We start from the raw sequence: 23,990 nt of genomic DNA, 5'->3' as shown, positions 1-23,990 counted from the left end.
AAGGCAGAAGTTAATCTGTCAATCAATTTGAGTTTGAGGGGGTCACTGTACATTACAAAGAGCCTTTAAAAACAATACCCTTAACCAACAGTAGCCTCAAACAAATCCTGAATGGGAGAGATTGTTGCCTACAATTATCTACCCACTGCAACCGGAGACTTTTCGATCTTACTTGAGCTTCAGGAAGATTCCTCAGCAAGTTCTTGTGAGCAGCCAACTGCACAAAAACATTGAAATATGATAAGCATATAAGAGCATTAAATGGTAGCATTCTGCATCACCCACAGTCTTTGTTATTTGTGCTTCCAGGATAGATGAAGCTAGAATGTACGTACAGCTGTTATGAGTTATAAAATACATTTTGAAATGGGATTGATTCATCTGTGTTTCACGAGATTGAATTAAGCAAAAGAAAAAGTATAAAGCCTTGTCTTTTCTCCAAGTATTTAATAAAAATATTCAGCTTCACTGGAACATAATAGAGATGTGCTTTCAGCACACAGATGTGCAGTAGTAGGAGCCACGTTTTGTATTAACTGCTTGTTCTTTTGTGCAGTATTAAGAACTGAATGTACTTTCATGCTCTGTTTTTTGGCCTTGACATGAGCTAATGTCAAAGCAAATGAAGACCTGGTGGCAAATCCTATTCAGCACTGCTAATGATTGTGGCCATTGCAGAGCTGTTCCTGGCTGTCTAATCATCTTTGGGAAATTGAGCTTTTGATAAGTAGACCTTGTATTCAGAATTTTTATTTCTTCAGCAAAATTCGCTGGTGTGATTCAGTGCATGAAGGATCAGAAAAAGGTGTGTGGGTCACTTTCTGCAGAGTGTATTCGAAGCTGGTTTTATTGTGAGCTTCAGCGGGTAAAGTCATTAGGAGTATGACTGATTTGAATTGAATTGCATGGGGGAAAATTTGTGTCAGCATCTCCTATCTATAAAAGTGCATTTTAGTACAAAACAGATTTATGACTGGGATATTTTTGCACGCAAGGCAGAACATGCGAAAGAGCAACTGCGCCTGATTTTATTTTTCTAGTTCCATTGCTTGTTTTATATTTAGGGTTTCATACTATGACTGCCTAGATTTTACAGTTGCAAACATGCCAAAACTCTGGACTGATTCATTCAGGTCAAATTATCAGGAGTATAAATGTCTACTTTCTTCAACACCTGCACATTCCATTCCTTAGCTGACATACATCTAGATTTTGTAAAAATGAGAGATACATGTGTGTGTTTTGACTTTGGTTTTGTAAACCGGAACCAGTCAGGTTGTAGCTACTGTTCTAGATCTGAGTGGCAGGGAAGTGTTGCCCAGATTTCACTAGCAATCCATGTGGATCTGTGTGTTCCTCTATTTTCAGTTGTTCTGGGTGAAAGTTGAGTGACCATAAAATGGGTTATCACAGAGGTCAGGGAATGTCTGTGTCTTAAGTGTGGTTTTCATCCATTACTCCATACTTGCCTATCCCTATTGTCAGCCCCAGACTAAGGATGGACAGATCTCTTGTCCAACTGGACATTCCTTCACCTCTTTCATGAAGATAGCTTACATCATCACAGAACCATTAAGGTTGAAAAGACCTCTAATATAATCTAGTCCAACCATCAGCCCATCCTCACTGTGCCCAATAAACCATGTCCCTCTGTGCCACATCTACACATTTCTTGGACACCTCGAAGAACAGTGATTCCACTGCCTCTCTGTGTGCCTGTTCCAATGCCTTACCAGTGAAAGCTGCTTGAAAGTGGAAAGCTAGTCCAGAGCAAGCTGTGCCTGTGCTTCAGGGAGAAAATAAGACAAATTGATTCATCTCTGCACTGTTTAGTGCTAGCCTTCTCAAGAGAAGATTTGTCTTGAAGAGAGATAACTGAAGCAGTCCCAAACAGGCTTGGAAGTAGACTAAAATGAAAGAAGAGTGAGTGCTCTGGGTGCAGTGCTAGAAGCTGCTGCCCACTATGGTCTTTATTTCATCTGGCTGCATAGGCATACCTGCAGCTAGCAATTTATCCTGCCTGTGTTAACCGCCACAAGAGGAAAGCATTGTCAGTAAGTGATTTATCCCACCTATTCTAGACACCACTTCAAGGTGAAATGAATCACCCTTCAGAAGTAACTGTCTATTGACTGTGGAATTACTCTGTGTAACTGAGTTCAGGTGACTATAGGTAGGCAGGTGTATCCCACCTGTAGCATTAGACCTGTTCAGAGCTTTTCCTGGCTTCTCTGTGAGAAGTATCAAATGAGGAGAAAACCCAGAGCGTGTTCCCTGTCATCTCATTTCCACCTGGCTTCATCTTCACCTCTCCCCAGCAGTTTGCCCATGGGGGAGGATAGGACCCAAGGCTGCAGACCTGGCAAGCAGCTCCTTCCCTGTGGAGGTGGTGATTGTCCTTGTCCCATGCTCTGAACAGCTGTGTGAACCCTGGAGACCTGTGGATGCAGGTGCATTTCTTTGATGGGTTCTATTTCCTGATGCCATGAAAAAATACTTCTGAGTGATAACAATGCTTTTAAGCAGGGAGCATCTATTACCTTGCTATTTCCTTGTAATTAAAGAACTTCTAATGCAGAATAATGAAGTGTGAACTCTTCTCTTTCCTCTTTTTCCTCAGAAATCGAAGCAAAGGAAGCGTGTGACTGGCTACGTGCAGCTGGATTCCCACAGTATGCTCAGTTGTATGAGGGTAAGTAAGTTTTGCTCCTGTTTGTGCAGAACTGAAAGCTCAGTGGGTCCTTTCCAGGAGAGCTTGCAGTCAGCCAGCTCTGCATTTGAGTGAGTTATTGCTGTGACTGGCTGCTTCACAAAGCCTCAGCTGCTGGAGTTGTATGAATGCCTAAAGAAAAGTAAGATTCCTGCCCTCAAGGCCATGGAAAAAAAACGGGGATACAGCTTGTGTAAACTTTGAAGGTTAACAGAAAAAAAAGGTACCAAAAAATCCAAATACGTATGTCTCTCTTTTTTTATTTTTTTCCAAGACTTCCTAAATTTTAAGATTACAAATATTGAATATTTTAGAAAATTTCTGTCTTACTGAAAAAAAAAGGTTGAAAACTCTGCAGAGTTACTAGAAGTGAACTGCTTGAGCTGTGTTTCACATTTCTCCTCACTGTAAAGCAAAAGGAACAAATACAGCAGTGCTAACTCAGTGCAAATGGCTGTATCACCTCCTGAATGCTTCTGTGGTGGGTAGATGACACAGTCGTGAAAAGAAAGTGACATCCTGAAGGACAGGGCAAGTGTTTACACTGGTGCTGCACTCTGGAGCAGGTTAGGGAGTGGGAATGTTTCTTTTCTGCTCTCTGTAGCTCAATCCCATCAGGCAAACTGTAGCTGATCCTCATTTTTTCCAAACTGCCTATTCTCCTCTTGCCAGAGACCAGGAGCCAGCTCAGGCCCACTTGAGCCTATTAGCCAAAGTGCAGCTCTGCCAAGCCCTGCTGGATGCTGTCCAGGGTCAGCTTGGGTCTGGAGGCAACACAGCTCCTTGCACAGAGCCAAGGAACCTCGTGGGTCAGGGCCAGCTCTGCAGGGCTGGGAGTGGTGGGGAGCATGGTTCTGGCAACGCCTCTGTGGCTCCTAACAGCCCGCTGAGGTCCTGGACTGCTGAGGGCCTGCTGGTGCCAGGAAGGTGCACTGGGAAGAACCAGCGTCTGCACAGAGATGCTCAGCATGGACAGCTCAGCACCGCTCAGCAGGAGCCAGGTGCTCTTAAGTCCAGCACCTCTGTGGGCCCAGAGTTGACATAGATGTCCATCTACCTTGGTCCCCTCGTGCCCAGCAGTACGTTTTGTGTCTGTGTTCAGAGTATCTCACTTTCCCTCTCCCTCAGAGAGAGTCCAGTGCCTGCTGAATTCACAGGGATGTTCCTTCTAAAACACAACGCGTGCTGGGCTCCCACAGTCCCTCTTACAATCGATATGCACTCTAGACAGATGGCCTCTCTGAAAACAAGGTCATTTTTCCAGGCATCTATTATATAAACGTTAAGCACTGGTGTCTGAAAATGCTGGCTGTGGTCCCTGTGTCTCAGCCTCCTGCTGCAGTGCCTAAACATGGCAGGGTGATCTGGAGCACAGCCATCACACTGGAGCCCATCCCACTGTTATGGAGCCCACTAATGTGTTGCAGTCATGTCACTTTTCATTACAAATGTCAGCTTCCAGAACACTAGTCTGGCTTTTTGGCTGGTATTGGGGGTTATAATTCAGTTCATTTTTTCATCTCTGTTATGTGAGTAGCTTTTAGTCTGAAATTGTTGTTGTTGGGAGTTGTATTAAAAACAAAAAGCTCAAAATGTTCCTGTTTCATGGGAAAAGTCTATCCAGCAATTCATTAAGTTGCTGTGATGGGAACGGAGAACCTTATTGCTCATGTTGGCTAATGAAAGCATGTTGGTAATTCTCTGATCTCATTTGTTTGTGTTAGGCACCAGCTAACAATTTAATATCTTATTAAAGCCAAAGTGAAATAATATTACTGTCTCTTTGGTGCACAGGATGCTCAGCATTTAAGAGGAAAAATAATAAAGTGACTGAAAGGGTCACTGATACAGCTGAAAGGGAACCAGAGCTGAGTGAAGTCAGTCATACTAGATTTCAGCCTGCAAGTACATGCAAAGCATTTTTGTTGTATACAATTTATTTTCATTTAAGTAGCAAGCAGTCATCTTAATATTATGTCTCCTTTTGTAGACTCCCAGTTCCCAATTGACATTGCTGCAGTAAAGAAAGATCATGATTTTCTTGACAAGGACCTTGTAGAACCTCTTTGCAGGTAAATAACACCTAAAGTTTCTTTTGTGATAATTCAAAACCAAGAGCTGGTTTGTTGCTTTTAGCAGCCTGGCATGAGAGTCATAGTCACAGAATCATTAAGGATAGAGAAGACACAAGGTTTTAGAAGGACCCAAAATCAAGTGGATTAGAATCCCATTCATTTTAACAGAGAACAGCAGTAATACAAGGAAATTCTGAATAAGTGAAGGAGTCATATTTGAGTTGCACATGGACAACTCTGTGTCCGAGCACAGCTGAAAAGAACCTCATGGCACAGAATTCCACAAGTACTTTCTGTAGCTGCAGTCATGGCTTTCATGTTGCTGTTGTTCCCTTGGTACTCTCCTTTTGGCATCATCAACAGAATTAGAACCAGAACCCTACAGTGCTGCAGCTACTACAACTACTCTTTGGTCTTCTCAGAGGCTTATGTTTGCTGTTTCCTAGCTTTTTGTTCTCTGCCTGTGATGTATACACTGTATTGCTTTGTGCCAGTGCTGCCCCCCAGGACTTAAGAAGCAACAGTTCTGTGGTAGTTCTGCAAAACCTCATTACAGAGACATTGTTTCCTCTTTATTTCTTCTGCTCTCATCTCAAGCTACTTCCTTTTCCTCTCCACTTCAGTATGAATAAAGGAGCTTCTGGCCCTTAATCAAACAGGTTTTATTACGTCATGAAAACTTCCACAACTCTAGCATCAAAATATTGGGAAAAGCTCTATTTGCCCTTCTGCAATTGTGGCTAAAGTCATCAAGAGTACACTGTTCCACGGCACACTGCTCTGCGCTTGCAGGCATTAATGAGGATGTGGCAGAGAACCTCAGAAGGATGTCCTGCAATGACAGAAAATAGGGCTGGAAGACAGTTAATCTAATCCATCTTTCCAGACCAGGAGATCCATCCTTCCTCCTGGAGGAACCAGGATATTCTTTTGGACACATGTCAGAATGCTTTCCCAAAACTCCCTTGGTGCAAATTACTTCCCAATTTGTGTATTACGGGTATGGGGAACAGAATATTCATTTTATCTCTGTAGTAATCTTTATGTTTGAGAAGAAATCTGCAGGGAAAAAAAACTGGATCCTTCAGTAATTGCTCTCAGGAATGCCTGCAAGCTTGATTAATTGCTGTGCTGTATGACCTTGTAGGAAGGATTTCTGTGCCCATGCCTAAGAAACTTTCTTCCCACGCATATATGCATCCCAGTGTTTTAATCTAGCACCACTTTGCTGTAGTCCAAGAAGTGGGAAGTGGTAGGAGGTTGAAGTCTCTTCCATCTATCCTTTCCCACAAAACGGAAGCACCATCCAAAATTGCAAGTATGATCTCAGTCCCTGTGCCATTGTCATGAGAGCACACATTGAGTGGCAGTCATAGCATAGCTCTAGGACTCTCCCCAGCCTTTCTTTTCTAAAGTACTTAACAGTAGTGGTACTTCAGTTATGATCAAAAGCATCCAAGTCCTATTCAGCTAAGTGGTGACAGCTCATGTTTTGTTCTTTCAAACTCTGTAGACTCACATACATGCCTAAATGATTACCCTAGATTTGCATTTATGATGATTTCTTTGTGAGTAGAATACAAGCTAGAAATAGGTGTTTTTTCTCTCTTTTATTGAAATATGAGATTAAAAAAAAGTAGAGATGTACTGATTAAGACAATGCTTTACATTTGCCTAAACTGAATGACACTGAGAAGACCTGCTGTACATAGGACTTTCCAAGGTCTTTCCACATTAGTTTATTCAAAAATAAAGGTTTTAGTACTGCTTAGTAATGTTGTAATAATTTTATTCAGAAGATAACATTCTTTGGCTTTAATTTTTATTCAGTGCTTTTAAACAGTTTGTAGTTTAGAAGAAAATGACACTTTGTGTATGAGCCAGGTAGAAAGGGAAGCATTATATACAGGCTGTATAAATGGGAGAGTCGTGTTTTCAGTTTGCAGAATTTTAATTTGCAGTAATTCAGCAGCACTGAACCTCTGGCTGAGAGTGACTGACCCATAAAAAGCAGTTGTGCCAAATGTCAAGTTTCTGGTTCACCAGAAAGAGTAAACAGTGTCAGACACTCCCCCTGCTTCAAACTGTGTTACTGTATTAGTGACCAAACCAACATCTTCCAAGTTTTCCAGCGTACTGTAACTCCTCACAGCTCAGCTGACCACAGTGGCCAGTTTTCTACCCTTGCTTTGTTCTGTGGTGGCATTAGTACAAGGTGAATGACAATCTATCTACCTTCAGGAGCTGTGGGCTGTGACATGCTTTTCTGAAATAGAAAGCTAAGAAAAGGTTGGTTATTATTTCTGCAGATACAAATTACCAGGTTGCGTGCCAAACTTCCATTCTTCATACACCCAAAACTCCCACTGCCCTCAAATTGTTGCCTGGCCAAACCTTCACATTGACTAATAGTGCATTTAGGGCATGGTAGTAAACAGAGTAGGGTTCTCCTTCTTATTGAGACGGTAACTTTAAACACTGAATTTCTCTGCTCTTCTGGATTCAAATTGGACTCTTAGCCTCATTATAATCAGTTTTCTATGCCATTCAATATACAAGACAGTAAGAGGCACAAATGCAGAGGAACCTTTTTTACAGCAGCTGGTAGTATTTTAGTCAGAAAGCCTAGAACTGCCTGCTGTAAAAGATTTCTGTGGCCTTTTTGAGATATTCTAACACTCCTGCTGTTTACAATATCATTTGAAAATTTGGCAGAGCAAAACCCAGATTGGAGGCCTTTGGGTTAGAGGCGTATCTTTTTAGCTATCAAGAGATTCCATTCAGATTTTATTGAGTAACGAACAATAGAAAATTGCCATGCAATCTGCAGGCAAGCATTGTCAGCCCGCCAAAATAATAATTGGGCATGAAAATTTTATAGCTGGATCTCTGTGTCATTTCCAAAATAGCAGCAACAAATGCTGCTCTGGGAACTTTTGTGGCCACTGTGATAAGAGGGTGAGAAGGAAAAGCCAAGCCATGCTGTACTTTTTGTATTCGTGTAAATACAGCAACTAGGAACATAAAGAACAAGTATGAAATACAAGTCTGATACTAGGGCCCTAAATAAGGGCCCTAATTTGAACTGTGCCAAACAGTCAGCAGCCTTCTTTTCCATAGCCTGTGCCTCTTTGATTGTTAGCAATCCAAAAGTCACTGTATATGGAATACCATACTATTAGAGTTTGAAATGGTGATTGTACAGACAGCACACTCTGCTGAGTTAAATTGCTGTGGGTGCTGTTAGGAAGTAAGCCAGGCTCTCCAGATGCACAGGCCTGCTTTGATTTTTGTAGAATGTCTTCTGTTGATTACCAGGAGAGTTGGTTTGCTTTGTGTGAATGTATAGAAGTGATAGTACTGGAAAGCAGCATATTCTCTTCACATGCAAAACTAGCGGAGTAGGGATGTGCCACTGCAAGTTTTGCCACCAGTATCCTAGTAGTGGGAAGGCCTTTATTCAGCATTTAGTTTTCAGCACAGTCCCACATGAGGAGTCATAGTGTCCTCTTCCCAAATTCTATCACACCAGAAGAAACCAGAGAAGGGCATTTGTATACAGCACTTAAACTTAGCCAGGAATAACAATAAAACAAATAAATAGTGTAGGATTTCCCTCGGAGATGAATATAGAGAACTATTAAATGTGTTTGCTTGATCGTGATCTATAACAGGACATGTGCAGATCTGCAAAGGTAGGAGATGCTGCAGCCCATGGCAGCCCTTCCCACTCCACTAGACATGGTACCCCATCCTTTCCCCACCAGCTGCTGCGCACAGCTGCTGAACAGTTCCCAAGGAATTTGTGGAGCTCCAAGCTGCTTCAAAATTGACTTTCTATTGTCTAGATGGCTTTTCAAGCAGGGCAACAGGTCACCCATGAGGTTTTCCAGATAATCTTTGCTACAAGATTGTATTTATTTGTAAGTGCTGCTTGGAGGTGTACAGCATGCAAAATGCAGAGATTTTCTTCTGCTGATCAACATCCGTCAGATGGGTTAAGAAGTACAGCACTGGGAGTGGGATTCAGAGCCCTAAATACCTGCGTCTAGTGGCACTTCAGATCTGCTAAGACAGCTCAGTCTTCTCCATGGGCTGGCTTGACAAAGGGCACCTGCAGCACCAGCAGGTCAGGCTTGATACTTGTGGGGATCTAAAATAGCATTAGACTCTTGTTCAGGCACCAGAATCACTCCTCATATGTTTAAGCATTTTATCAAGGGACACTTTTCAACATAGTGTTCATCTGTGATTACCTGGAGAAGAAATAACATTAGCAGGGAAGTACTTATTATAGTGAATATTTTCCAAGGTTCTTCGGAACACTGCAGAGCTCTCCAAACAAGCATTCAGATGCATCCTAGATGATTTGTTTTCTATATAGTCACCTCTCCTGTGTTTATTTAATGTGGTATTTGTGCCTTTTCTCAAGTCCAGGTTTTGTGTTTTGTTAGCAAGCACCCCTTTCCCATGTAGCGCCTCTTTCACTTTGGCTGGGACATTAATAGCAGCCTTTTGTAGCTAGAGACATTTATTTTTTGGTTTTAGAAAGATTTGCTGAGGACTTGGCTGACAATCATCTAACAACTTTAAGCAGACGAGAAAAGCTTTCTACCACTTCTGGCACAGAACAGTGCATAAGAAGTTGGAACAGACTCACTTTGATTGGAGTTGTTAGTAACAGGCAAGCTAACAAATCTGATCATTAGTTCTCTAATTTCGCTGGCAAATCTTTCCATGGTATTGGAAGAGCCCCAGACAGCATGCCATTGTTTTGTAGATGGGTAAATTTAAAAGCTAAGGTTGAGCACTTGGCTCCCATTAAGAAGTAGTTCTATTTTTGATGGAGCGAGTTCCTCATAGAAAGGCCAGATTAGAAAGTGGTCAGAACAGTTCTGTGGCTTTCTAAGCCTCCAGTTTGAGCAGTGATACCCTCTTTTATAGAACTGACCTGTCAGTTCTCTGCTGAGACTAACGCAGTTAGTGGGAAGGCAATTGCTTTGGATGGTTTTGTTTGGTCGACCGTGAGCTTTCTGCACCTTTCTGTGCTTAAGAAGAAACCCTTTAGTACAGAAATACCTCAACACTTTCTGCAAAGTGTTAAGCTGCTGGCTGTCACTTTCTTCTCACTCTGCTCCTAAAATGCATTGCGTGCTTTGGTGGTTTTAGATGGCAAACAGCATCATACTGAGTGAAAGAAGTGTTGGCTCCCACATGCAAAGTGTTTTCTTCTGCATTTTCTCTTCCAGAGAAGTGGTGAATGCCCCATCCCTGGAGACATTCAAGGTCAGGCTGGACAGCTCAGAGCAACCTGATCTAGCTGTAGGTGTTCCTGTTCAATGCAGGGAAGTTGGACCACATGGCCTTTAAGGATCCCCTCCGACTCAAATGATTCTGTGACAGGAACTCTGTGATAGGATTTCCCAGTCCCTGGTCTGGCTGCCCTCTGGCCGATGCTGATTTAGACAGCGTCCAGCAGACGCTGGTCTTCATCCCCAGTCTGTCAGACAGAGGGAAGAAACCTAACCTATAAGTCTCAAGTGGAATCTCAGGACATCCCCCACTCTCACTCATGCTCAACAGGAAACACAGACTGAGGGTACTGCCATGTTCAGGTGAATCCAAGTGCCACTTTAGAGACCTCCTGGTATTAGTAGTGCTTTTCGCAGACTCAGTGGACCTATGTGAAGTAACTGCAGCAGCTTGAATTGGATGTGCAGCTGCCAGGTCTGGTATACAGGCAGCACAGGGAGGTAGAAATGCAGCCACAAGCTTGTCTCTTCCAGCACAGGGCAGTTAATGCAGAAGTGCAGGAACTGAGGTCTGAGCTTCTGGTTCGAGCTGGTTCCACAGATAAAAAGTTGGGTCGGAGTCGTTTGAACATGTGTCTGTGCCTCTCTGTGTTTGGAGTTGATATCAATACACAAATTTATCAAAACAAGCGCAGAACATTGCTCAGCTGGAGCCCGAGAAAATGTGACTTTGGGTTGTGAAATTCCATGTTTGGGCAAAAGATGAGTTTTGCAACTACAGATGTAACCCCTGAGGAGGAGTGTCTGTGGGCAGAAGGCTGAAGATAGTGTTACAAAGCCACAAAGCCTGCAGTTTATTACAGGAACATGACTACCATGCATGTGTGGTCTGCTTGTGCATTCATTATACTCACATTAATGTGATGAACATAGGGCTTTTCCGATATGGCATAAGGGTTTTAGTGGCCTGAGTTAAGGAGGAGCATTTTATCTACGAATGAGCAGGTGGTACTTTGCAAGGGAATTTTTTTCAGGAAGGTCTGCATTTGATGAGCCAGTTCTTTACAAGCAGTGGCAGTTTGAAAGGGTTTTTAATACCACAAGTGTCAAGGAGGGGGTTGCCAACACCGTAATGAGAGATTATATCACTGACGTGAATTTTTTTTCACATGTCCTTGTAACTTATCACAGATATTCCAAATGTTATCAGTTCTGGAGATTTGCAGCCTCTTCCTGGGGTGCAGAAACAAGGGACAGCTGTTGCTGCAAGGACCTAGGGAGATACAGGCAGCCCACTGAAGTGTTTTGAGGGCACATGCCACTCTCACTCTGCTCATATTTCAGCCCTAAATCAGGAAAATGTTTACAGTTTAACATACTTAACTCTGAGCCTCTGCTTTTAAAAAGTAGATGATTTCATGAATTAGGAGTTTTTGAGTATAAATAAAGACAAAGAAATTATGCTTAGCATGGTAGGTTCAGTACTGAAGGAGCATGTTTTCTCGTGCTGTCTCTGCACATGGACACACACTAACACATATTCACTTTCCATCATTATTAGATTGTCATTTCAAACCATTATTATCATGGAATAGCCATGGATTTAAAGAGAATAAGTCTTGCAGAGATCCTGGTAAGATTACTGTGAACAAATCATGGTCAAAAATGATGAGAAATATTTAAAGATATTAAATCTGTTTCCTTTGATTTGCGTTAACATTTCTCGAAGGCCCGTATGTTTAGGGGAGGATCTAGCAGCTGTGAAAGAAGTATTTAATTTCTAGAAGTTCTTTGTGTCAGCTTTTTAAAAGCTGCAATAGCTACCAAAAGTGAGGAACTGAATCCAAAACTGACTTTTTGTTTTGTCTTTCATGAGTGCTTTGAAATCTCTTAATATTTACCTTTAATCATACGTTATGTTCCTATAGAAAGCATTTTAATCTCTGTATTCTCTTGTCATTTCCCCATACAACAGAGGTGTTCTGTTTATGCCATTTTCCTTTGTCAAATGATTAAGTGTCTATGAATTAAAAAGCAATATAGGAAAACTGACTATAAGGGAATGTAAAGCTAGGATGCCTTTATAACACAGTGGTTTCATAGCTCGGAATAATATGAACAGTATCATTTTCTGAAGTCTGTTTTATGCAGTTAGCACTTAACAGGCAGATAAGAGAAAAGCTTTTGAACTTATGAAAAGTCATGCCCTTTAGTCAGAGGCAGCTAATCTGTTGAATTTGCTTTCCTCTGTAGACGACTGAACACACTGAACAAGTGCGCCTCAATGAAACTCGATGTGAACTTCCAAAGAAAAAAGGTAAGTCAGCTTCATGAAATGTACTGGCTTTGCCTGGGCTTTTGTGATAAGAGCTCCCAAATTTGGTTTTTTAGTAAGTAATGCTCTTAAAAGTTAAGTGTATTTTAGTCTGAACGTGTTAGTCAGCAATATCTGGGAGCAGAACAATTTGCCGAATCTTGAAAATATAAAGAAAAATGAAAAACAGAGATGAATAAAGTGGGAACAGTACCACATTGTGTCAGAAGGCCACATGAAATACTTAAAACTTTATGTATCTGCAATTCAAGTTAGCGGGTGAAAGAACTGTACGTCATACGTTACTGGCTTGTTTGCCAGTGCCATATGAGTACACAATGGAAAATGCTGCTAGGGACAAAATGGAGACTCCTCAAACGCAAACAATAGCTGTTCTTTATTTCTTGTACCAACCTATTGCCTGTTAAGAATATGAAAATAAATACTGTCTTCCTTACAAACTTCTATGTAACAATGGTATTTTTTTTATTTTAAAGGATTTCAGTGAGGAATGCAGGAGCTGCCTATTGATTTTGAGAATGTTGTAACATGCCAGTGTTAACTCTTGAACGTTTGGTTTTCTAGTCAAAAATACGCCCAGAAACATCAGTAGTGTACAAAGATGGTGACTGGTGCTGAGAAAACTTGGTACTTATTTGTCTTTCTTAGGCTGTTTATCTAATTCTTTTTAAAGACTGACTCCAAAAGCTACGTTTTTTGTATTTTTATAGATTGTCTGTTCATACTCAGTTTATTATCTGAGGGACTTTGTACAAAGAATGGGTTCAGTTTTTAGATATTCTACCTTCTGCTCCTGCCCATTTGTTCCCCTGTTCATGTACCCTACTTAGCATGCATTTTGTCCATTTAGAAAGCCACTGAGATTCCGTCTCTTCACTTCCTCAGTGTTGATGGATTTTTATTGTTGTTGCTAAATGCCAACACTTCCCACCTCACACCTACAGGATGAACAGTGAACTCTCCTGGCTGTAAGATCACTTTATGGTTTGGACAGGAAGGCAATACAGCAGGAGGTTTGGGGGCAGATAGGCAATTTAGCGAGAAGTTGAGGTTGATCAGCAAAATCCAACTCAAGTTGACCTGCTTGGAGCAGTTTTAGATATGTGTGCGTACGCACATGTTCTCATGTTCAAGCAAAGATAATGAAACCGATAGAATTACAGAAAAGATCGTATAGGTGAATACCAAGTGTCTGTGGAAAATTTGTATAGATGTTATTTCCTATCTTTCTTTTGGTTTTCTTGTGAGGTTTGTGTGTTTGCTCATTTGCTTCATTATGTGTCTAACTGTGTTAAAAATTGAGGGGGTTTTGTTATTGCCAGTTCTGTTAAATTTTGCTGCCACTCCTTCCTCTTCTGAATGGATTGAAACTCTCAGCTGCTCTCCTGGCAGATGACCATTATTTTGATGTGAAGATGAGGCTGCCTTGCCTGGTCCCTCTTCAGTTTATCAGCTAGGTCAGTCCTTAAATGCACAGGGCCAGAGAGAAGCAGAGCACAGATGACTGTGGAGGAAGAGGGGATAAAAGAGATTTGGGATGGCAGGTAGAGATAAGTGAAAGATAAGACTGCCAACAAAAGAAAATGTAAATTCAAGCATAAAAGCTGAAAGTTGGGTCTGGAATTAAAGGCTGAATCAAGTAAACTACTTTTTTTTTGTTTTGTTTTTGTGGTAGATACTGCCTTTCCTAGTAGCCTCTATGGTGATATGAACAATGAAATGCAAAATCAGCTTGTTTTGGAAGTTCAGCATAACAGGTTTGCACAGGACTAGTGCAACTGCTTGAGCAATCCACCTAAGTATGGCCAAGCAAGCTGCCAGAGGAGATAAGTATGGAAGCCAGTGAGGGTGAGCGTTCTCCACCACCTGCTTCATGCTAGGAGGTGCACTCATGCTGCAGGCTGCTCTCTTCCTGTTGGCTTCATCAACATGCATGCAGAAACCCTCATATATGTGTTGCAAATATGTCTGTAAGCGATTTGGACAGGCAGAGATTAGCTTTTGGATTAACTGCCTTCTGCAGCTGTCGATTTATGAGAATTCCTGCCCCCAGCTGGAAAAATGTGGCAAAATTCCACTGCGAATAAACCTACTTTTTGCCTTTTGTTAGCATCCCTCTGTATCCGAGGAAAGTACACCCTCAGTCAAACAGCCATACTATTTTAAATCAACTGTGACAAATCCGTGAGCCAAAAACTCTTTCTCTTTGGCAAATGTTATCAGTCTCTCCTCAAGAAACTTGCCTCTTCTCGTCTTCCCAAGCATAATGGTATTAAATTGGCTTTTGAATGTGCTCCAAAGCTGTGCACTTGATTTTGACCTAGGTCAGGAGAAATACACACTCAGTGCTCCAAGATGTGTGCTCCTCCGTGTGAAATGAATCGTGCCTTTCAGACTGTCCCCATAGCTGGTGACGCGTCAATTGGCAAAGTGCTCCCCACATTTTTGGGGGACTGTCTCATTTGTCAGGGCACTCTGATGTATAACAAGAACACTGGGTCATTCAGGATGTTTGTGGGTTCCAGAATTTCTACTGATTCCATCAGAAGAAAAAGCACATTATGTCACAGGACGCACAGTGCAGCCGAATTTGGAGTGAGTCACCATGGTAGCATTTCAGTATCCAGATAATTCATTTGTCTGATTTTTCTTCTGATGAAACACAACCATGTTTCATTACCAATTAAAACACTAACTTAAATCTTTTTTTTCTCCTTCTCAATAGTAAAAACCCTCTATATTTTCTGGCTGGTTCTTGGGCAGAATGTAATCCTCGTTGCTGTGGTTAGTTGCAAAACTTGTTTACTCCCGATATCCATCTGGGTTCACCTCTATATTAAAACAAACAAACAAAAAGCCTTATTTTCCTCTAAAAATTATTTAAAGTACATTCACAACCAAATTTATATTTATTTCTGTCTTGTACTCTGTGCACTCCTCTTGTTTCTCCACCACTTGGGCTAGTTTAATCAATTCCAGCTTGTAAGAAATACAGAATGAGCCCTGTGAGGTCATACAGTAATGTCAGAGCAGCTACGGGGATTTGTGTCTGCCAGAAATCTTCTTTAAGGTCCCTTTTGTTTATTGGGATGTATAATAAATAAAAATATATATTTTTATCCCATTGATTAGTGCCATCAACACTTCATCAGCAATATGCTTTGTGTATATAATCACCACGACTAAATATTTTCAAGTACGTACCCTTGTGGTTTCTAAAATATCCACTTTGTGGCACTATGAGGACCACAGTAGATGTTTTTTTAAGTGCCTCAGTCTGTGCAGTCAACCACTCTGTATATGTTTACAGCAGACTGCCAAGCTGAAATGAAGGCAGAGCCGACTGACACTCCACTTCTTCCCCATAGACAAAACAGCCGAAGTATTATTAGCCTTCTCTAGCCCCTTTCCTGCTGTATCACTAGCTGCTTAATTTTTCTCCATAGCTAGCAGCAGAACTAAAATAGCCATTCATTCCCACACATTAACACCAGATGCAGGAGCACGGTGCATCTCAACATTAACAGACAGAATAGGAATGACCAACTCCAAATGTCATGGCTATATTTTTCTAATTTGGATGTGATCTAAAACATCAGGCTGACTTCAGGTGATAAACTTGGAAAAAATGGCAGCAAGGAGAACTGACACATTGCTGATCCTAAATTCTATCTCTTGAAGCTTTGTATTATTTAAGGTTTAGAGGTTCTGGTAAAATTTGTTTTATATTTTTCAATTAGACAGGCCGGTGAAGATCTAGTCAGAGATGGGAGATAACTTTACCATCAAAACTTCATTGAAAATTACTTCCAATAATAGACTTTTAAAATGAGATATTTTCCACTCCCAAAATAGTCTTTCTGGTTTAGCACCTCATTTTGGTCTGACAGCCTGTCATATTTTACTCCCTTCTGCCTGCTTCCAGGAATGTGAAGAGCTGTGTGGATGTCATGTAGGTGAAGTAAGTTTGTTCTGCTGTAAAACAAATGTACAAGAATAATACTGTATAAATCTGGTTGAAAGTCAGGGAAAGGATACTAATTAGCAGCTGTGGGCTTCACATCCTCTGAGTGCAGCAAGTTCAAAACTGCATGCTTCATGCTGAAGATGTCCCTCTTTTGTTTGGGCAAGCAGATGAGAGAAATGTCATAGGGAGGACTTTTTTATCCTATTTTTTTCAAGGTATGTGTTGTCTGCATTTTATATTAGTTGCTGGAGCTGCCAAAGCATAAGCACAATACTGTATGCCTGAGGCTGAGGGCTCACCTGAGCAGTGGACACTGCTCCATCTAGATCTGAGCACTGCTGCTCTTCCTCCCCATGCCTGCTCTCTCACACATCTTGAGCAATGCCACCAAAAGTTATTTTTTTACTGTTATTTTAAGCGCTGCAGCTGTTTATCTGAAGATGTGTTTCTGAAACATAAGGCTTGTTGAATTCACCTGCTCTGTGAAGTTTATTGCTGCTCTTGCAGATGTTTACTTGATTCTCACTGCAAAACTGAGTTCAGTGTTGGATATTTTCTGTTTTGAGTTCTTGAATGTCTCAGCTACTGCCCAGTCTATGCTGCTGTGTATCTTAACACCATCCCCACAAACCCAGATCCCTCTACTGGGACTTTGAAAACCTTTTTATTTTTTGATTCTACACAGTCACTGTGAGCATCAGTCCTATGCAGTTTAGAGCTTAGTCAGATTACCCCACAGAAGCCTAGGGGTGTTGACAGAACTCATGAACTCCCTAACAAAGAGGAGGCTTTTATTACTTACTTTTTAAGATGCTCACTGCAGTATGCTCACTGGACTCGATGATCTTTAAGGTCTTTTCCAACCTGAGTGATTCTGTGATGTACAATTAAATGAAGGAGGCTGTTATGAAGGGACTCATTTCTGCTCTTTCATCAGACTCAGTTCAGGGAGACTGTGCAAGCTGTTGCACACCTGGAACAGCAGTCACATTAATTCAAAAAGCAAGAAAAATGCCTGTTTTTAATGTATGCCACTTGCTATTTTCCAGAGTGAAGATTCAGATGAAGAAGACCTCTGTGCTATCAGTAATAAATGGACTTTCCAAAGAACCAGCAGACGATGGTCTCGAGTGGACGACATTGATGCTTTACTTCACCAATCAGACAGACATGGATCTTCTGGGGATATTAAAATGAAAAATACAACAAGCAGTGAGAGTGTCCTTACAGATCTGAGTGAACCTGAGGTCTCATCTGTTCACAGCGAGAGCAGTGGGGGAAGCGACAACAGGAGTCAGTCTGGCATTAGCAGCATTGCCAGAGAGACCTGCAACTGCTCTGGCCAGCATGAGAGCACACTGCTGCCAGACTTAACAGTGATAAACACTACCCTGTCCCCCAAGGACAATGTGAAAAATGAGAAACCAACACGAACCAAAGCAAAAACCTTTCTAAAGCGCATGGAGACACTAAAAGCAAAAGGTGTGCATGGAAAACTAAAAGGCTCAGGAAGAGCAGGTCCTTTAGAGATAAGTGGACCCGTTCTTCAGCGTGAGCCAAAGTCCTTGAAGGACATGCACTGTGTACAGATAGTCAATGGAGATCTCCAAAACTTAGCACAAGATTCAGGCAAAAGAGGACTTTCCTTTTCTGCCAAATCCAGCAGTGAAAGCAGTCAGTCTGAAAACAACAGCAGCGGGGTGAGCACACCATGTTTGAAGGAACGTAAATGTCATGAAGCAAACAAGAGAGGTGGGATGTACCTGGAGGATCTAGATGTTCTGGCAGGAACAGCTTTACGGCAAGTGGTGGACCAAAACCGCAAAAATGAATTCCATTCCCAAGAGAACTTGGTTGTGCATATTCCCAAGGACCACAAACCAGGGACCTTCCCAAAGGCACTTTCTATTGAAAGCCTCTCACCTACAGACAACAGTAATGGTGTGAACTGGAGGACAGGCAGCATTTCTTTGGGAAAACAGAACTGCTCTACTCCAAAAGAGGCTGGATTGATGGCTTGCTGTCCTAAAGAGAGTAGAATGAGTATTTATGACAATGTGCCAGGTTCCCACTTGTATGCTAGTACTGGAGACCTTCTAGATTTAGAAAAAGATGTTCTTTTTCCTCATTTAGATGACATTTTGCAACATGTCAATGGACTCCGGGATGTAGTAGATGGTTGGTCAAAAAATGTGTTGCCAGGTCTGCCAGTTGATGATGTGTCAGTCAGAGAGTCTCCATCATTACCTTTCCAGTCACCCACACAGATCACACTTGATTTTGAAGGAAACTCCGTCTCTGATGGCCGGACCACACCAAGTGACATGGAAAGAGATGGAACATCCCTGAATGAATCAGAGGCTACTGGTGTCAGGGAGAGGAGAGACTCTGGGGTGGGAGCATCTCTCACAAGGCCAAGCAGGTAGGTAGCAAGATTTGGTATGGAAATCCATCTTTCCTCTTTCATTAACAGTAAGACAGGCTATGAAATATGATAAATGAAGCAGAAGCTCTCAGACCGGCAGTCATAAGGTTGACATCATTACATCATCATGTACTCAAACTGTATGGGAAAGGGGACTTCCCAGGGGAAGTGTGGGAGTTCTGGAGAAAATGCATCCTACTATGGAATTTTTTAAGTGCAGTCAGTGGAGAACTGGCAAACTAAGGCATTTTTTTCTCTCTTGATCCATAATATTCAATTACAGAATAGGACACTGTATATATTTTGGAATCTTATTTTCAATTCGTCTTTCAAATTATGTACTCTAGTGTGTATGTGTCAGTAGCCTCATGCACTTTTTTAGGCACTGGTTTACTTTAAAAATCTGTCCCTTTGTTCTCAAGGAGTATTTCCCTACCTTGCCCCAATCTCTTACATATCTGGTTGAAATTAACCTGTACAATTAACCTGTTAATAAAAGATCAGGATGAGTTCTGCTGAGCCAAGGTAGCATTGCTCTCAGTAAAGGCCTTTGTGGATCCATACTGATGTATGTAGATCCATACTGATGTATGGGTTTGTGTGTGCAGAAGCAGCGAGCAAATACCTGTTACTTTCTGATCTGTAGTCAGTCCTGAATCCTCACAGAGGATTCTTCCATGCCATAGTTTATTGCTGCCCATGGTTGCTCACCACCATCACAAGCAAGTGAACTCGGGTAAGCTGCTAAGTAAATAAGCTGTGTCAAAGTTTGTAGGCACTGTGCCAAAATTCATGTTTAGCAAAACAAGAAACTGACAGAACGTTTTTTTTCAATATATACAGTATTTAGAGAAAATACATTGGAATAACCAGACGATGTGAGTGTCTCAATAGCTTGGTAGTTACAGCTTTTGCCTAGGAGACTCAGGGTTCAATCTCTTCTCTAAAAAATCCTTCAGTATTTAAAAATAGAGATTGGAGAACTTAGTCTATGAATACCTCGGTAGTTAAACTGCTCTCCTGAGAGGTAAGGGACCAGGCATCAAATCCCATTTCTGTGTCAGGAAGAGAATGTTTTAATCTGGAACTCCCACATCCTGTTGAAGTGTGTAGGCTAATGGACATAAGAGGTCACACTACTTCCTTTAGTACATGCATGATGCTCTCACCCTCTTGGGAATATGGTGTTAAAAAAAAGCTTTAATATTTCCAACATGAAAAAATGAAACAAATTGTTTTATATGCCTCCAAGATACATTTTCTTCCAGTTGACACACCATGCATGGTAATATGCATATGTTTTTCTTTGTTTCATAAGTTTCTTATCTCACAGTATACTATCTTTTTCTGCCCAATTCAAGGAGTTGTCTCTATTGGTTTTTGTTTTTCTTTTTTTTGTTTGTTTGTTTTTTGTTTTTTTGCTAAAGGCAATTACGATGGCATAGTTTCCAAATTTCTCATCGTCTGAGCCACTCCATCGCATCACTTCACATCAGTAATCAGTCAGCAGCCCAGCTGAATTTGCTGCAGAAATTCTCTCTACTTCGTCTTACAGCCATCATGGAAAAGTACTCCATGTCAAACAAACATGGCTGGACCTGGTGAGTACTGTCAGTAACTGGAAAAGAGATATATTTAGAAGGAAATAGTTTTTCCTAATTCTATTATTGTGATAGTAAATAGAATTAATACAATTAGGAGGTATGATTCACAGTAATTGTAGCATTTGAAACTGTCTCTTTTAATCTGTTACTACCTAGTGACTCAGTGGCCTAGTCAGGTCCTGGAGATCTGACTTCACTATTGTGCTCTTAAAAGAGAAACAACTTCAGCTTCTCTAGCAACACTTACGTTCCAGAAAAATAAACAGGAGTAGGAAGAGAGTGATTGAGAGGAAAAAGTGTTTGCAACAAGTCTTCCCCAAAATTGATTTTGTAATTCAAAAAGAAGCATCTGCTGATAGTATTTCATATATTTGATAGTGGGTTTTTTGTGCTTTGAAGGAACAGTTAGAAAAGTTCGAAGAATTTTGAGTACAAATGGGAAGACACACTTTGTCCTAGGTCTGGACTTGCATTAAAGTGAGCTTGTGGTTGTAGCATTTCTAACACCTACCTGGTCACTCAGACAGTGGAGTCAGGGGCAGAAAGATGGGAACAATGGCAACATGGCCCGTTTGTGTCCAACCAGCTACAGAAATCTGCATGTATAATAATGTACTGAGCCTGGCTGACTACATAGACTGAAGTTATCTGGAATGGAAATGAACATAGACAAGAGACTATCTGGGAAATAATCAAAAGGATGGTTTTTTCCTAGTACATGGAGTCTGAGACCAAAAATAATATGACTCAACATTTACATTGTGATTTCCACTTTCAAAAGATTTCACCAAAATTACCCTTCATTCTTCCGTGTGCTAAATAAGGCAAGTTTATGTTCAGAAATTGAGAAAGAAATACGGGGAGATACATGTGAGAACCACCTCACTAAAATTTTAAGTCTCATCTGAGCAAGTGGGGTTGGCTGCCTCTGAGGTCAGTGGAAGAAGACAGTCAACCTCAAAGACAACTCATTCTATCCAAGCCAGAAGGTTTGGATAAACCTCCAAAGGTACCTCACTCTACATTGGTTATAGAGGCAGTTAGGACTGCTAAGTCTTTCTAAAATCTATTTTTTAGAGTTAAAATTTGGTAAGATGAGCCCTTGGCTTGTAGTTCTCTTTTGGTGCAGTTTCCTCTAGCTGGCTGACTACATGTCTGTGCTGAAATGACTCTCACCTTAAGCAACTCCAAACAGTCAGATTAGAATACAGCAAGTTCTAGATCTTGCTGTTTGTACTGAGGTTTCCCTCCCTGACAAATATTTCTTCAGTTTGTATAATCAGTCTCTTAAGAATTTACAAGCAGTGGGACCCTATAAATAGCTTAAATCTGTATGATGTCCTTTAGTAGTTCATTTAATCCTAGTTTTATCTCCTTCTCACAAAGAAAAGAAAATCTTCATATTCAGGTCATATTCTTATTTTTATTTATTTATTTTTTATTTTATTTCCGTGTTGTCATGACTCTCACAGAGGGAATCCTGTTTCTGTTTTCACTACCAGTTACGGAAGAAAGCGAGCTTAACAGCTTCACTTAAGTAACTTGGCTAGAATCAGCTGTGTGACACCAGGGATGTATCTGACACATAGGGGTTTCCCACCATTGTTAATTACTGTAAATTGTTCAACAATAGAAATGCTGAGTTATGTTACTAATACTATAAAATAGTGTTCATTGTGCTAGAGAACTGTACTTCCTTTTCTTTTAGATACCATCTCCACTATGCTGTACTATTTCTTTGAGTCCTTAATTGATATTTTAAAGTACGTTGCCTTCAGCTGGATGACAGCTGCACTGTAAACATGTTTTGCTAGGACTGACTATTATGCTGTATCTTAGAGCCAGAGGCCAACTACCTATAAAAGTTGTTAAGATGTCCATTGATTATACAGATTGTAAGGTGTCAATGTATTGCACATTAAGAATTGTTTGATCGTCTTTATAAAACAGGAGCTGATCCCAGTTACCAGTTTCTGCTGACAGCGTTACTCAGAAATGCTCTGAAAATACTGCAGTATTTTCATGCACCCTGTTCATATTAATTTTTAGGTCTGTGCCAAAGTTCATGAAGCGGATGAAAGTCCCTGACTACAAGGACAAGAACGTCTTTGGCGTGCCTCTTATAGTTCATGTCCAGAGAACAGGACAGCCTCTTCCCCAAAGCATTCAGCAAGCACTACATTACTTAAGGGGCAACTGTTTAGATCAGGTGAGAATTTTTCTACCAGAAATATGGTTGATTTTTCTAGAAAAACTCTTAAGCAAGCAATGCTGAACCTTTTTATACTTAATAGAATTATTTGAAGAGTCTTATATCTCATGTTGGCCCCAGATCTCTTCCATTGATTTGATACTTGGTACCAATACTGATCATTTGTTAGTTTGAGATTTGTATTCAGCAAATTAGTTGAATTCTTGCATATGTAACAGTCCTGATTGTTTGTATACAATAATCTGCCTCAAGGAATGATGTGAGATCACAGAATCATAGAATGGCCTGGGTTGAAAAGGACCTCAAAGACCACTGAGTTTCAACCCCCCTGCCATGGGCAGGGTCTCCAACCATTAGACCAGGCTTCCCAGAGCCACACCCAGCCTTGCCTTGAGTGCCTTCAGGTATGGGGCATCCACAACCTCTCTGGACAACCTGTTCCAGTGCATCACCACCTTCAGAATGAAAAAATTCCTTCTAATATCCAACCCAAATCTCCCCTGTCTTAGTTTAAAACCATTCCCTCTTGTCCTGTCACTATCAACCCATGTAAACAGTTGTTCCCTCTCCTTTTTATACACTGCCTTTAAGTACTGGAAGGCCACAATGAGGTCTTCCCAGAGCCTTCTCTTCTCTAAGCTAAACAAGCCCAGTTCCCTCAATCTTTCCTCATTGGAGAAGTGCTTCAGCCCTCTGATCATTTTAGTGGACCTCCTCTGGACCCATTCCAAGAGCCCTACATCCTTCTTGTGCTGGGGACCCCAGACCTGGACACAGTACTCCATATGGGGCCTCAGAAGAGCTGAGTAGAGGAGGACAATCCCCTCCCTCTCCCTGCTGGTCACCCCCTTTTTAATGAAGCCCAGGATACAGTTGCCACCCCATGCTACAAGTACACGCTGCTGACTCATGTCCAGCTTCTCGTCCACCAGGGCCCCCAAGTCCTTCTCCACAGGGCTGCTCTCCAGGTGTTCTTCCCTCACTCTGTATAAATATCTGGGATTGCCCCAGCCCAAGTGTAACACCTTGCACTTGGCCTTGTTGAACCTCATTAGGTTCACATGGGCCCACTTCTCTGCCCTCCAGTGTATCAACTGCACCACTCAGCTTGGTGTCATCTATGAACTTGCTGTGGGTGCACTCGATTCCATGACATCTTCAAGTCTCTTGAGTCCTGGAAAGCGCTCAGGACTCCCAGTTTCTACTTACATCTGCTCTGCTTATGCTTCATTTTTGCCACTAAGAGTTAAATGCATTTGCCATTTCACAAGATACGGTACAAAAAGTTTTATTTACTTAGCAAAGAAAGAAAAGTCCAAGAACAGAGAGCAAACTCAGCAAAATATTCCAAGTATTCTGTTGACAAAGTCAGACATATCCAGATAGATTTGGGTCAGCACGGGTTCAATG

The 23,990-nt window shown here is 41.3% G+C and overlaps 1 protein-coding gene across 3 annotated transcripts in view; it reads left to right on the top strand.

The window, feature by feature from the left end:
- STARD13 (StAR related lipid transfer domain containing 13) overlaps positions 1 to 23,990 on the top strand; it is a 212,362-nt gene that overhangs the window by 170,101 nt on the left and 18,271 nt on the right. For all 3 annotated transcript variants that reach the window (XM_065730218.1, XM_065730217.1, XM_065730216.1), the window contains 6 exons: positions 2,621 to 2,692; positions 4,701 to 4,782; positions 12,291 to 12,354; positions 17,389 to 18,761; positions 20,192 to 20,365; positions 22,418 to 22,577. In XM_065730218.1, the coding sequence (XP_065586290.1) occupies positions 12,322 to 12,354; positions 17,389 to 18,761; positions 20,192 to 20,365; positions 22,418 to 22,577 (1,740 nt within the window). In that variant the 5' untranslated portion in view covers positions 2,621 to 2,692; positions 4,701 to 4,782; positions 12,291 to 12,321. The remainder of the gene's footprint in view (positions 1 to 2,620; positions 2,693 to 4,700; positions 4,783 to 12,290; positions 12,355 to 17,388; positions 18,762 to 20,191; positions 20,366 to 22,417; positions 22,578 to 23,990) is intronic.

The sequence above is a fragment of the Cyrtonyx montezumae genome, unplaced genomic scaffold (assembly GCF_038088225.1).
Source record: "Cyrtonyx montezumae isolate F1298 unplaced genomic scaffold, pur_monq_1.0 scaffold_12, whole genome shotgun sequence".
Taxonomy (NCBI): domain Eukaryota; kingdom Metazoa; phylum Chordata; class Aves; order Galliformes; family Odontophoridae; genus Cyrtonyx; species Cyrtonyx montezumae.
The sequence above is the reverse complement of the archived record's forward strand: the minus strand, read 5'-3'. Positions and strand labels throughout refer to the sequence as shown.